The sequence below is a fragment of the Astatotilapia calliptera genome, chromosome 16, assembly GCF_964374335.1.
Source record: "Astatotilapia calliptera chromosome 16, fAstCal68.1, whole genome shotgun sequence".
Classification (NCBI taxonomy): domain Eukaryota; kingdom Metazoa; phylum Chordata; class Actinopteri; order Cichliformes; family Cichlidae; genus Astatotilapia; species Astatotilapia calliptera.
The window spans coordinates 17,274,074-17,287,643 of record NC_137437.1 but is presented as its reverse complement, the minus strand read 5'-3'; the positions used below and the strand labels follow the sequence as shown (position 1 = coordinate 17,287,643).

The 13,570-nt window shown below is 43.1% G+C and overlaps 1 protein-coding gene across 6 annotated transcripts in view; it reads left to right on the top strand.

Annotated features, from left to right (window-relative positions):
- Positions 1-1,128: 1,128 nt before the first annotated feature.
- gsk3ba (glycogen synthase kinase 3 beta, genome duplicate a) overlaps positions 1,129-13,570 on the top strand; it is a 35,617-nt gene continuing 23,175 nt past the window's right edge. For 2 of the 6 annotated variants that reach the window (XM_080290667.1, XM_026144112.2), the window contains exons 1-2: positions 1,131-2,267; positions 9,242-9,435. In XM_080290667.1, coding sequence (XP_080146793.1) covers positions 2,180-2,267; positions 9,242-9,435 — 282 coding nt within the window. In that variant the 5' untranslated portion in view covers positions 1,131-2,179. Of the gene's footprint in view, positions 2,268-9,241; positions 9,436-13,570 lie in introns of all 6 variants that reach the window. The other 4 variants (XM_080290666.1, XM_026144110.2, XM_080290665.1 and 1 more) reach the window with 4 other exon arrangements.

The following is a 13,570-nucleotide window of genomic DNA, read 5'->3' as shown; positions in this document are numbered from 1 at the left end:
CTACCATCAGCTATCATCTTGTAAACCTTCCCTTTCACTCATGCTGCTTTTGTCACAAATCACCCCTGACACTCGTCTCCACCCAGTCCACCCTGCCTGCACTCTCTTCTTCACTGTCCGTTGCTTTGGATTTTCGACTCAGTGTAGTTAAACTCATCCACCTTCATTACCTCTGCTCCTTGCAGCTTCACTATTATTAATTAAAATCGTTCATAAATATTATGTCAGTGGAAATCAACAGCCCTCTCAAGGGTAAGAGGAAAGAGAACAGACAAAGAAGATCATGGAGAGACAAGGACAAAACACAATGGCAGAGAGAAGAAAAAAGTTAATGCCATGCTGGAGTGGTATGTAAATGCAGCTGTAGCATAAAGCCATAAGAGGAGAAGAAATGCTCATTGCATCTTAGCAAGTCCCCCAGCAATATTGCATCATAATCAAGACATGGTTCGGGGTCACCTGATCTAGCCCTACCTATAAGCTTAAAAGAAAAAAGGAGAGTTTTAAGCCAAGAGTAAAGAGGGTATCTGTCTCCTCAAACTGGGAGCTGAGTCCACAGGGGAGATTGCTAGCTGAAGGTTTTGCCTGTTATTCTCCTTTTAGAAACTATATACATCAAAATATCACCAAAAATTAAGCGAAAAAAAAAAAACATCAGTCAAAGGAATCTTCAGAACCAACTCATCCATTAGGTACCTTTATTAAATAAATAATAGCAAAAGCTTTGTTTATCTTGCATCTTTAAAACACACAAAGAGACAGCAGTTTAAATGTGAAATCAGGACGTACGATGCTAAACATGTAAGATAAGGTTATAATAGAAGGGTGAGACGCGTGCACGCGCACATTATTACATTACTAAGCAGGATGACACTAATTAAAAGGATGTGCCCGAGGGCCGCGTGTGGTAAAAAGTGTTGGGGAGCGATAAAGGAGAGGCTTTTGTAACTAACATAGCAACAGTGCTGCATGACCACCGGTGCTCCGTGTCCGTGACAGCTGGGTCCATTGAACTGACAGCCCGGCTTCGGCTCTCCATTGGTGGAAGAAGTCATCCATCCCGGGAACGGGCCCGCCCCTTGTCCCCGACGCGGCACATGAAAAAAGCCTTTGAAGTCGCGAGGGCGGTGCCGAGCAAATTATGCCATGTGGTGCTCGAGAGCGGGGTTTTCATTGGACGGCGGTGAAATGGTCGCCGCCCATTTTTGAAGGATACCCTCTCTGATTGGCTCAATCGGCCACCCCAGATTCGCCGTGCGCGCGTTCACAGTTTTCCTATTCTCCCTCGCGAGTTACGTCAGCAGCGTGAACGTCTTTCCGTGACGCCGGAGCAATCCCTCGAACAATTTGCGGAAACGGCGTACCTACCATGCGCAGCGACAAAGACTGCGAGCCTGAAACCTATGGGGAAGGAATAAAAAAAAGAAATTTCGTATCGTCGCACTCTGTGCTTAAAGACCAGTATTTTCTGAGGAGCTCGCCGGCCTGGGGTCTCGGTAAAGACACCGAAATTTAACCGAGGCAAGGCTGGATTTAGAGTCGGCGTACGGCTAGTGAATTCGCTGAAGAAGACTGTAGCAGCTGGCAGATTTTCCGTTGGACCGTCTGTAGGCTAGGGTAGCGAGGGAGCCGCCATGGCAGTCGGATCATTGAGCCTCCACATCGGGATATGAAGTGGAACTGCATGTGTCCCGAATCGTTAAGAAAACGCCGCATTTGTCACCGATCCGCACCGGATCAGCATCTGAACTAACCCTTCTTCATCTCCGTGAAATCGATTCCGCACCCCGAAAGAAATTACCGCTGGTTTTTAACCGTGGGGCCACAGGGAGAGGCCAGATTCATGACTATTTTAGTCGGATACGTGTCTTCAAAGGCCCGCTGAAAGAAATCCTGGAGCACAAGGAGGAAACGATGCTCTGATAGACCGTCGGTGGAAAAGAAAAGGGTCATTTAGTGGCGATACGAAGTAGTGTGAAGGATTCCTGGGATAAGGGGATCTCTTTCTGGCTGACCTCCCCGTGAATTACAGTGATATTAATTTACTGTCATCCCCCCCCCCCCCTCCTTTTTGGATTTTTTTTATTATTTTTTATTTTTGATGAGAAGGTTCGGCGAATCGATCAGCTCCGCCGTTTAAGCAAGTCACAGTCGAGAGAATCAAGGGGATCGTCGGATCATGTCGGGTCGGCCCAGGACCACATCTTTCGCCGAGAGCTGCAAGCCAGTGCCGCAGCCTTCAGCTTTCGGCAGCATGAAAGTCAGCAGTAAGTACACCCGTGTAATTCTAGAGTGGCAGACTTTTCCTGCACGCACCAGGCCCACCGTGGGCTGCATATGCTCGCTTAAGTGTCCTCTCACTAACTAGACTGGAAATGTGTCAAGTTAGCATACGGTTAGCTCCGGGAAGCTTATCTCTGTCATATATGTGTGTCACAGAGCGAGACAGTGGATGGTGCTGAGCGGCACACACTGCTGCTCGCCCCGATGTTGGCACACAGCGTTACGCGCTCTGTCGCGCCGCCCCGGGGCCGGTCAGCCGGAGCGGGGTTAGCAGGCCGCGCCGGGAAGGGCCGGGCCATAGGAAGGTAGTGTTGGCACAGGCCCAGGTCAAAACCAAGCCTCCTTCTTCCACCGCAGATCCGGCCTGATTATTGTCCATTTGAATGTAGATTAGATCGCGTAGAGATATTGCCACACAGCACCAATCACATGCGTAATGGAGTTAAAGCGATAGGTCCGGTCTATTACGCAACTGTCAGAACGGAAGGTGCGCCCGTAGTTGAGTCGGGCAAAACTGACGCGATCCTACGGGGGGTGGTTTATTAGCCCTGTTTCCACTACTTCCACGGGCCGTGTCGCGACGACCGGAGGGAGTGTGACATCAAGTATCCTGTTCATGAAGCCACGGTGGCACGGTGCCGGAGACCGCTTATAGACTGGCTGCAGAGAGGAAGCCATGCGACTGACTAGGCCTGTCAGCTGAGCAAGTGGCGGGGTGGGGGGCTGGCAATGTGGGTGCTAGACGCCTCTCTTTCGTCTAGTCTATCCATCACCACGGCGATCTCAAGGCAAGGCGCACTCGCTCCCATGCTGAAGATACTACTGCTGTGTTGGTTATATTTAATGGCCCAGGTAGAGCTCAGTCAGTTTAAATAACATCAAATTAACACTTTACATATCTAAAAGTCTTTTCATTGAAATTAATTTATAAGTATAGCATCTTTATTATTAATGAGTATCGACTGTCATAGATGGACACTTGCACAGTTCCTAGTTACACCCCTGTCTTATCTGACACACAGATGGGTGGGGTGGAGTGGAGTGGGGTGTGAGGGCACGTACCTGTTAAGGAATGCTGATGGAGCCTTAAGGCTGTGATGTGAGCATGATGTATGTCAGGCGGGTGAGGCCTGAGCTCAGGCTCATGTCTGGGCCTTGGTGCTGGAAACCGATTAGTGCACTGTGACACACACACACACACACACACACACACACACACACACACACACACACACACACTCTCCAAACCCAAGCCTAATTCTTGTCTCGCCCCAGGTGCATGTATGGGTCAGGTCTGCTAAATGTGAGAATTAATTTTTTCAGACAAAAGTTTTGGAGACTCATCTGGTGACTCAGTACTTTTTTATCAACTAAAATAATAAGCTGAACCTCTAGTTGCTCAGTTAAATAGGTGTTTGATAATCTGATGTCTAACAGCAGGTGGTGTTCATCTCCATGGAGGAAAGTAGAGTGGCTGATTGCTCAGATGTCCCCTGTTGTAAAATTTTTCAGTATTTTGTCTAGTGTCAGTTATATCGTTATCGCAAATTTTCAAATGTATGACGTGATAAATAGTTTTGGTCATATCGCCCTGCTCTAGTTCCCAATCTTTAACGATCAAGGATGACAGCAAATCTAAATCACTGAGTTTTATTTTTTCTTGTAACAAGCAGCTACATATAATTTAACTTTCTTTTTAGTTATAGTTTTAATCTAAGGTAGGCTCTGTCACACAGAGGTATGTGGTACGCAGTTTCAGTTGTATAAAAACTGTACTTTGGACTGTGTCACTTAGCTGGAATCTACCTAGACTTGTTTTTTCATCCGGTCCAGGATGTCATCCACTATTATCCTTTCCTCCACCATCCTATAACACACACACACTTGGATAGATATATGCACTCAAATGTGTGTGTAATAACTTGGCTGATGGTCCTAAACAGCTGTAGCCACTGCGTATGATCCTGGAGAGAATGCTCTTACCCCTCCTACACAGGCAGACGGAAACACACATGCATATACATACATACAGTACATTCACACACCCACTCGAGCACCCTCAGGTTTTGTTTTTTGGGGGGTGAGGCAGCTGGCCAGGAACAATGAGCAGCTTGTTTAGCATCTCAAAGCAGCAGCTCTCTCTTCCTCTTTTCTCCTTTTTCCTGTCTGTCCCCCTCTCACGTTTTACAAGTGATGACGAGAACAAAATGAACTAATTATACTCTTTGATTCCAAACGAAACAGCAGGGCTTACAGACGAGACGAGGACCACCGGAATCGCTCAGGGTTTAGAAGAAAGATGAGATCTATTTTTTTTTTTTTTTTTGTGAGTGAGAGAAAGAGAGAGCGAGAAAGCTAAATAAGATGAGTGTAGTAGTGCAGCAATGGCTCTGCAGGCTGCACGCTACCCTGACATCTACAATCCATGCACCAATATTATGTCTCCATCTCAGTGATTCTTGGCCAAGTTTGCTTTGCATTAGCTGTAACACTCGTTCCAGTAATGCAGTAAATTATCGTGTCAGCTTTACAACGGGGGGGATTCTGCAAAATTGTTTGTACCTGTGTCTGCATTACAGGAGCTGAGGACTGCGAAGCAGCAGATGCGCGTCTGTCATGAAAGACACGTGAATGCAGCATCAGTGGGGAAAAAAATAAAGAGAAATCTATTAATATTAATAAAAAAATGAAGCATAGCAAGGGAAAAATGACAGTGAAATATATACGGTATATACCGGAACTGAGCCAGAATGCCAAAATTTTGTATCTTAATTGCTTTCAACTTGCTTCTAGGCAGCCACTACACTTTAAAGCAATGTAGACTGAAAAAGAGGAGGCTGGAGAGGTGTAGAAGAAAATGCAAGAGCTGTCACTGCCACTTCCTGTTACCTGTGTGAATGCAAACAAAAAAGGTATTGAAAAGTAGTAGCGACTCCTTAGAACTGTTTGATCCAATGCGTGGATGCTTCTGCTTGCCAGGTTCAGGCATGACGAGGCCTAAATGTTCTCCTGACTCGGCAGCGTAAAATATGGCACACATATCTTGAGCTAGGTTTAAAATCTAAGCTTAGTGATAAGCCCGTCAGGTTTTAGTTACCCTAAAGGTTATAAAAATATCTCTGTGTGCACTCTTCAGGGCTTGCACCTATGTTTAGTTGGGTGTTGATGCTTGGACCTAAGGTTTCCCAGCAGAACACTGCCTTGTAACGAGTCGTCCACAAATCCCCTGTCAGTAGTTCCCTTGCGTAGCTGATTGGTGTGTGAGCAAGTTATTGTGTGCAATTCTTTGCCAAAATTCAGAAAGCAATGGACACATGGGCTGTTTGGCAGGCTTTGCATTCTTTGACATTCACTTGTAGTGATGCAACATGAATGGTGTGAAAATTATTATTCGCACTGCAGTAAATACATGACTAATTTTATGACTGCAGCTTGATTACTGCTGCATATTTATACCCCTGTAGTACTTGGAAAGAGTGTGGCTGATCATGCTGTGGGAGTCGAATGTAAAACTACAAAGAAAATTTCTTTGTTTAGACTTCCGTGTCAGACAAAATACCAATGCATTAACTTTAGAAGGGGTAAAACTGCTATTGCATTAATAAAAAGAAGCATCTTGTCCAGAACTTGGACCATGGAATAGTGAGCGTGGAGGATTTGTCTTTAGAATTATGCCATGTTATTCTGTTCATTATCAGTGCCAAGGCACTGCTGTATATTAATAGCTAATAACTTATTGAATTATCGTGTACATGCCACAATGTGAGTGTGGTCATTTTGTGGCTATTTTGTGGCTAATCTTCTGTTTTGAGGAGGGACTGACAGATAATTTCAGTGGCAATATAATCTTCTTTTTTAGGGGTAAAATTCTGTTGGGCCGTGATTAAAAGAGAGTTTAACGAAACAATAAAGATGTGATTAATATTTGCCAGCCACAGGAAGACTTGAGAGTCAGAACTCAAAGTTCCTTTACTGACTGTGACTGTGGGGAGACGTCCACACAGGGAGCAATTTGTTGTCACGAGGCGTTTAGAGGCCGTAGAAAGTCAGTGACACTCAACGTGACTACGGGCAAAAAAGATCCCACTGGTGACGCGTTGAAGCGACTGCCAGTGAGAGGACAGGATACAGGTGGTTGACATGACCTGGTGGGAAATGCCTTAAAGGGTAACCTCGGCAACTGGAACCTAGAATATCTTCTGTCGACCAACTGTCAGCATCAGACCAGTGATCGCTTCCCTGTGCGGATGCAACCTAACCTGAAAGGGCTACCCTGTCAATCAGCACGTCCTTCCCTCTCATTGGTAGCTGCTTCATTTTCTCATCTGGGGTTGATGAAAGTTTAACTCAGGATCCACCCACCTTGCATTGCCAGCAGTTATTTTGCTCCACATCACCTGAAGTTGCTGAATATTGTTGACTATTTATGGTCTCTTGTTGCCAAGATGCTGCTGGTTGCTTCCTTTGTGGATGCCCCTTAAAAGTACTTCATTGCCCTCCACTAGAGAAAAATAAATGACAAAAGAGAATAAAAGTGTTGCTTTTAGGCAACACTTTACAAACTTAATCACGTTACTTATCCCATAATAAGCTTCAAATAACTGCAAGTCCTTATTTAATATTCATGTCAGGAAAATTAAGATGATCCACAAGTCTGTAAGTTAAAAAGTTGTTTTTTCCCCTTGACTTGATTTGATTTAGATGAACACAGATGAATTTATGACATTTGCTCAGGTAGTTTTTCAGCAGCTTTGATAGAAATACAGGGTTACACGTTTTTAACAGCAGCAGCCGCACACGTGTCCTGTGACTGCTCAGCAGCAGTGTTGTTGTGCGCACGCGTTAGCCATATTCAGCCGTGGCCTGAACTAGTCTGCTGACCTGAATCGAATATTGATGCCGCTGGTTAAACGTCGCATTGCAACAACCGTCTCTGCTCTGTCACTTTGTAGATATGTAATACAGCATACGTACATAGAGTGATGCACTGCGATTTATGTATTAACTAGTGTACTTGTCGCAGGCTGACTGATAAGTTAACAATTCCCGCGCATGCTTGAAGATGTTTGTTGTTGCACTGATTTCTCTGTTATTGGTGCAAAATTCATGTTTGGTTATATTTAAAGAACTCTTTACATGTAATAGAAGTTTTTACCAGATGCTTTTGTTTGTTGGGGATAGTTTATTATAGGGATGGACAGATTATTGGTTAAACCAATATTGGCCTTTTTTACTGTAGAAATATTGGTAGAAATGATTGTTTATCAATGCCTGGATCCATTTTTTTGTCTCCCCAATGTTTTTTAGTTTTCTAAAAATTAAATGACAAAGTGATTAAGAACTAAACTGCAGTTAAAGCTTTTAGGATTTTTTTTAATTTATTGTAGTAAAGATTTGCTTGTTTTCCTGGTTTATTGTTTACTTATTAGAATAAATAGGTGCCCTTTGCTTTATAGGAAGTTACATTTCTTCTCACATGTGAACTGAAGGTAATTCCTAATTGTGTGCAATTGTAATCGTTTCTCTAGTCTGTGTGAAAAGTCCTGCTTCATGCGTGTCCAGTTAGTCACTCAAATGACATTTGATCGCTTGGTCATTCCTTCCTTACGGCAGTGTGGGTTCCCAGTATGTGTTTGTGAGCAGGCACAGACTTTTCTCACGGTTTGAGGAAGTGCAGAGGCGTCATAGAAATGGCCCTGTTGGAATATATGTAGGCAGAGTCATATTCCTCTCTCTGTCCACAGTCCTGGAAAGTCTATTTCCTTTTTTTTTGGTTTCTCAGACCCTTCCACTGTTTTCTCCCATTCCTTCCCTATTCTTTGATTGTAATTGCATCTTTGGTAATGGAGCCTCTCGCTGGCCACACAGCAGCAGAATAAGGCTTGCAAACGCACATTAATAATTTTATGTCTGGATTGAGCCCGTGTGTGCGCCGGCGTCCGTGGGGGGACTATTTGCATCGAAATCAATGGTGGTGTTGGAAAATAAAATCAGCAAACCAGTGAAAGTAAGAAATAGGACTGGTTAACCTCCACACCCTCGGTTATAGTTTGAGGTCAAATGTTGATTTGTGGATTAGCAGTGCGGGGTTAATCAGTCCGAGGAAATTGTTGATTCAAAACACACATGCAAACAACCCATGACCTGGTACTTTACTAGAAATCAGCATGACATGCACACCCACTCAATATGGGTGGACGCAGCGGCCTTCCAGAGTCCATCCAACCAGTTGTGTTTGCTGCCTACCGCTGTGAGAAATTCAAAGAAGAATGCATTTGATATTTTTGACTTGTTTAGGCTCCTCCTCTGAAGTCTGGGTTAAGTTCAGACCTGCCCAGTCATCCTTTTTACTGCCAGCTAATGTAGAGTTTCCTCAATTTTACAGCTCTTTCCACTTGTGCTTTTTTTTTTTTTTGTCTGTCTGAGGCTAAAGCTGATAGGCATGACAGTAACACGGTTCAAATGTTCATCAGTAATACACGGTCCTTGCCTGCGTTGTATGACTTGTGAATCGAGGACCAATTTGACGCTTTGATGACCAAAGACAGCCTGCAGCAGAATTCAGAAACGGTGTCAGAGAACGAGTTCTCACAGTGTGACCCACATTTAAAAGCCAGTCCATCACACATGAATCAATACACCAGTCAACTGTCGTTCTGAATAAAGTTCAGTTTGAAGATTTTTTTTTTAAATTCTTTTATTTTTTAAATGCTTGGAAGCACTGCTGCAGTGGTCACACAGTGGTCTGGTTTTCTGTGAAATATCTTTGGATTTTCAGACAGGGAGCTCTGAGACTCACCTGAAACTCTCAGGATCATGAGCATTTTTACTCTTCTTTCATGTATTTCAGACAAAATGATTCGGAAAGAATATAATAAATGGGAAAATCAATGTTTTGATCTAATCTACACGGATCTGAACACTTGTGTGTTGCTTGTGTCTTTGTCTGTATCTGCAGGGGACAAAGATGGCAGCAAGGTAACGACAGTTGTGGCCACCCCAGGCCAAGGCCCCGACCGGCCACAGGAAGTCAGCTACACGGACACCAAGGTCATCGGCAATGGCTCTTTTGGCGTCGTCTACCAAGCTAAACTCTGCGACTCTGGAGAGCTGGTGGCCATCAAGAAGGTCCTGCAAGACAAGAGGTTTAAGGTAAAACTTGTTATGACTGAGAACAGCTGCAGGCGTAATTGACGAGTGTGCATATAAACACAAACTCAATGTTTACCCTCCAAATCACCCTTTTTTTTCTTTTCTTTCTTTTTTTTTTTTTAAAACAAAAAATCCATGCTATCAGAGTCGAGATGTGTGGCATTAATGAATGTTCCGGGGTAACCGTGAAAGAGACATGAATGGAGAGATCTTTCACACGAACGGGGAGATCAGAGAAGCTGTGAAACAAAAGAAAACAAAAGAAGAGCGGGAAAGTTTGTCATTCAACACATTCCTACTTTAAAGCGTGTCTTTTCTTCTTCTTGCAGAGAATGTGCGTGTTTGTGTAGTAGTGGAGCGGAGGTCTTTTCTCACACCGACAAACTCAAACACATAAATACTCCGTCATCCGTCAGCTTGCAAATGTCATGTTTCTTTCCAAGTAGAGCTCTGCTGGAAATCTCCTCCTGTGCTTTGAATAGATTTGGCTGATGGCTCGTTGTTCCTTCATTTGGGCAACATTGTCTTTGCTCCACTGGTTCATGGCCTCCACTGAGTGTATATGGGTGGAAATAAGTGTCCCGAGGATCATGTGGATAGGATGTTTACATGAAAGACACAAACTTGATAATAAGATGTATATAAGCAACATTAGCTGGGATTATTTTTGAGTGCTTAGGATAGCATATTTGGGTCTCTCTGACTGGTTAAGGGTTTGTCCTTGTTTCAGAAATCAGGATATGATGTTTATGTGGCAAAGACAAAATGGGATGCTTCAAAAACTCATGTTCATATAAACAAACTCATTGTCCCTGCCACTAGACCTCAGAAAGCAACGCTTGCAGAAGAGCTGTTTAGAGTTTCATCAAGTTTAAAGGCTTTAAAAAATGAGCTTCCACAGTATTTTAAGTGTGTGATCAGGCTGGGGGTAAACTGGGTAACAGCTCAAAGTGTTAATCTTGCAGTTGGTTATTTTATACATATGTATAATGTTTGTTAAATGGTTTAAATTCAAACCAGCGCTTCTTAACCTATTTCTGGGATGCTTCACTTAAAAAGCAGCCATAAACTCTAACACTGGGATCAAAGTTTTATTTATTAAAATACCAGGATACCATCAGTCAACTCGTGTTTGTTTCACTTTCACCAGAAAAATGATATCTGTTAACTTAGCTGGACTCCACATTTTTACCCAGGTCACCTACACTGGTTCTCTTCCTCACCGCTGAAGCCAGTGCAGTCTAATTAGGGATGTTATTGGATTTAGTGATACCAATACTATTATTGAGTCTGCTTAAAGGGCTTATTCTTTATCGATTCTCTTATTGATTGTTGATCAATTTTCTGAAAAATGGAGGCCCATTCTTGTTTTCAGCGGCCAGTATAGCAACAAAATATAAAAATAGCTTATGTTAGACTCAGGTACTCAACATGCTAAAGGAAGTTATTAAGCTTGCAGGTGTGTGATTATGGTGTACTGGACAGTTTAGTAGTGGTTCTTAACTGGAACTTGGTTCTTGAAATGTAAATCTATAGTAGTCACATGTTTCAGTTTCTTTAGGCTCCAGTCACACAGAATAGAAATCGGTCGGCAACCAAATGCAAACTTCAATTCAATTCCATTTTATTTATATCGTGCCAAATCACAACAACAGTGGCCTCAAGGCGCTTTATTTTGTAAGGTAGACCCTACAATAATACATACAGAGAAAAACGCAACAATTATATGACCCCCTATGAGCAAGCACTTTGACAGTGGCAGTGGGAAGGAAAAACTCTTTTAACAGGAAGAAACAGCCAGCAGTACCAGGCTTAGGGAGGGGCGGCCATCTACCGTGATCGGTTGGGGTAAGAGAAGGAAAACAGGATAAAAGACATACTGTGGAAGAAAGCCAGAGATTAATAACAAGTATGATTCAGTGCAGAGAGGTCTATTAACACATAGTGAGTGAGAAAGGTGACTGAAGAAGAACTACTCAATGCATCATGGGAATCCCCCAGCAGTCTACACCTATTGCAGCATAACTAAAGGAAGAATCAAGGTCACCTGGTCCAGCCCTAACTATATGCTTTAGCAAAAAGGAAAGTTTTAAGCCTAATCTTAAAAGTAGAGATAGTGTCTGTCTCCTGAATCCAAACTGCAAGCTGGTTCCACAGAAGAGGGGCCTGAAAACTGAAGGCTCTGCCTCCCATTCTACTTTTAAATACAGTGCGAGAGCAAAGTGCTCTAATAGGGTGATATGGTACTATAAGGTCATTAAAATAAGATGGGGCCTAATTATTTAAGACCTTGTATGTGAGGAGCATGGTTTTGAATTCAATTCTGGATTTAGCAGGGAGCCAGTGAAGGGAAGCCAATATGGGAGAAATATGCTCTCTCTTTCTAGCCTTTTTTTGATTAACTGAAACCACTGTAAGCTACGGGAAATGCTGGTGAGTGGTTGCTACCTCCTTGGAATTGTCTTGGTTACAATAAGACAGCTTGTAGTTTGCAAGGGAGACGCAAACGTGTCCACAAACAGTGCCGCTGTGCACAGACTGGTGGTGAAACAGTGAAAAGTACAATACAAATGGAAACAAAGACGCTTAGCCTTGAAAGTAGAAGCTACACCTTTATGAAACATGTCAGCAGTAAAGCTTAATTTAGGCTTCTGCAGGAAATTTACGTCTTAACTTACATAGTAACTCCTTTTATCTCCACACTGCAACCTTTCACACCACTCGAGTGGTTGTGGTCGTCGACCCAACGTGTAGTTACGTTTCTCAGGAGGTGCCTGTCTGGCGTAGAGTTGAAATAGGATTCCGGTTATTGCGTACGTTACAATGTAGATCTGACGCAGGAGTATAATTTACATGTTAGGCTTAAACTTGAACTTTGTGTTTGTGTCAATGCAAACTAAGGGTGACCATGGCTGCCTGCTAGCCACGCAAGGAGGATTTTTTTTGTTTTGTTTTTTGGTGCAGCGCTGTCTTCGCAATCGACAACCCCTAGAGACAGCCAGCAACCTCCAACAACTTGTCAGCCAGGTAGGGAATACACATTTTTCCCGGCAACTGAAGGTTACCAGGGGCTCACCAGCCGACCTCTAGAGTTGCTGCCATTCCAACCACAACTGAAAGTCACACCTTAAAAAAAACGAGTGCACTATTGTCGTGTGAGACTATATATTTGTCATACACACAGACACTCAATACAGTAACAACTACCAGCTGAGTTGGGGTTGGTTTGACTGGGCTCTTCCAGCCTAAGCACAGCAATTACTTTGCAGCTCTGAATGGACTCACACTTAATTTCTAACCTCACAGGCAAAAATAAGAAGTTTTTGCAATGATTAAAGGAGATACATTTCAACTGTAAAATTACTGCAAAAAACAATTTATACCTTACATCTCTGACCTTGTGATGCTGTAAAGTTTGTGTACGTTCTACCCATAAGCTTTTATTTCACTGTGTGACAAGAGATGCTTTAATTGTAGACATTTGACTAGAGGAAAGGGGGGAAAAAAGCACAGACGTTACTAAAAATAGCAGGGGCTATGTCGTCAGACTATGGTTCCAGTAAACAATGGCTGCAAACCAGGAGAAGCAGTTCACATTTACATGCATTTAAAGTAAAACTGAAAATACAAAATGAAATGCTGGCATGAAGAAAAGAGGAAAAAAACGAACTAAAACTGTATTGACAATGATAAATGGGTAGGTTATGTGTCATACTACATACATGCCCCTGTTATAAATAAATAAATGAGTAGTATGTCTAATGGGAATTAAGTCTGTTAATATTTGATTTAAGCTTGGAAGGCAGAGCTATTCCCTTCTCGCTCATCATTTTATGTCCGTTATTCCCAGGAGGAGAACGCTCACTGTTGTCTTGTAGACTCCCATCCCGCTCCTCTTTTTCTTTTTACCCATAACTGTGAGAACTGCTCACAAAGTTCAGTCAAATCTATTTGCCTGTAGCGTTTTCACCCAACTGGTTCAGCTAAATGCTTGAGCTACTCAAAACCCTGGGTTTAACCTGTTGGAGATTCAGCACAGTTTTTCTTTTCCTCGGGATGTGCTAGTCCTTTGCTCTGTGAAGCCAGACAAGATGAATGATGTCACTTAATGGTGTAGGGGGTCGGACATCTGCCA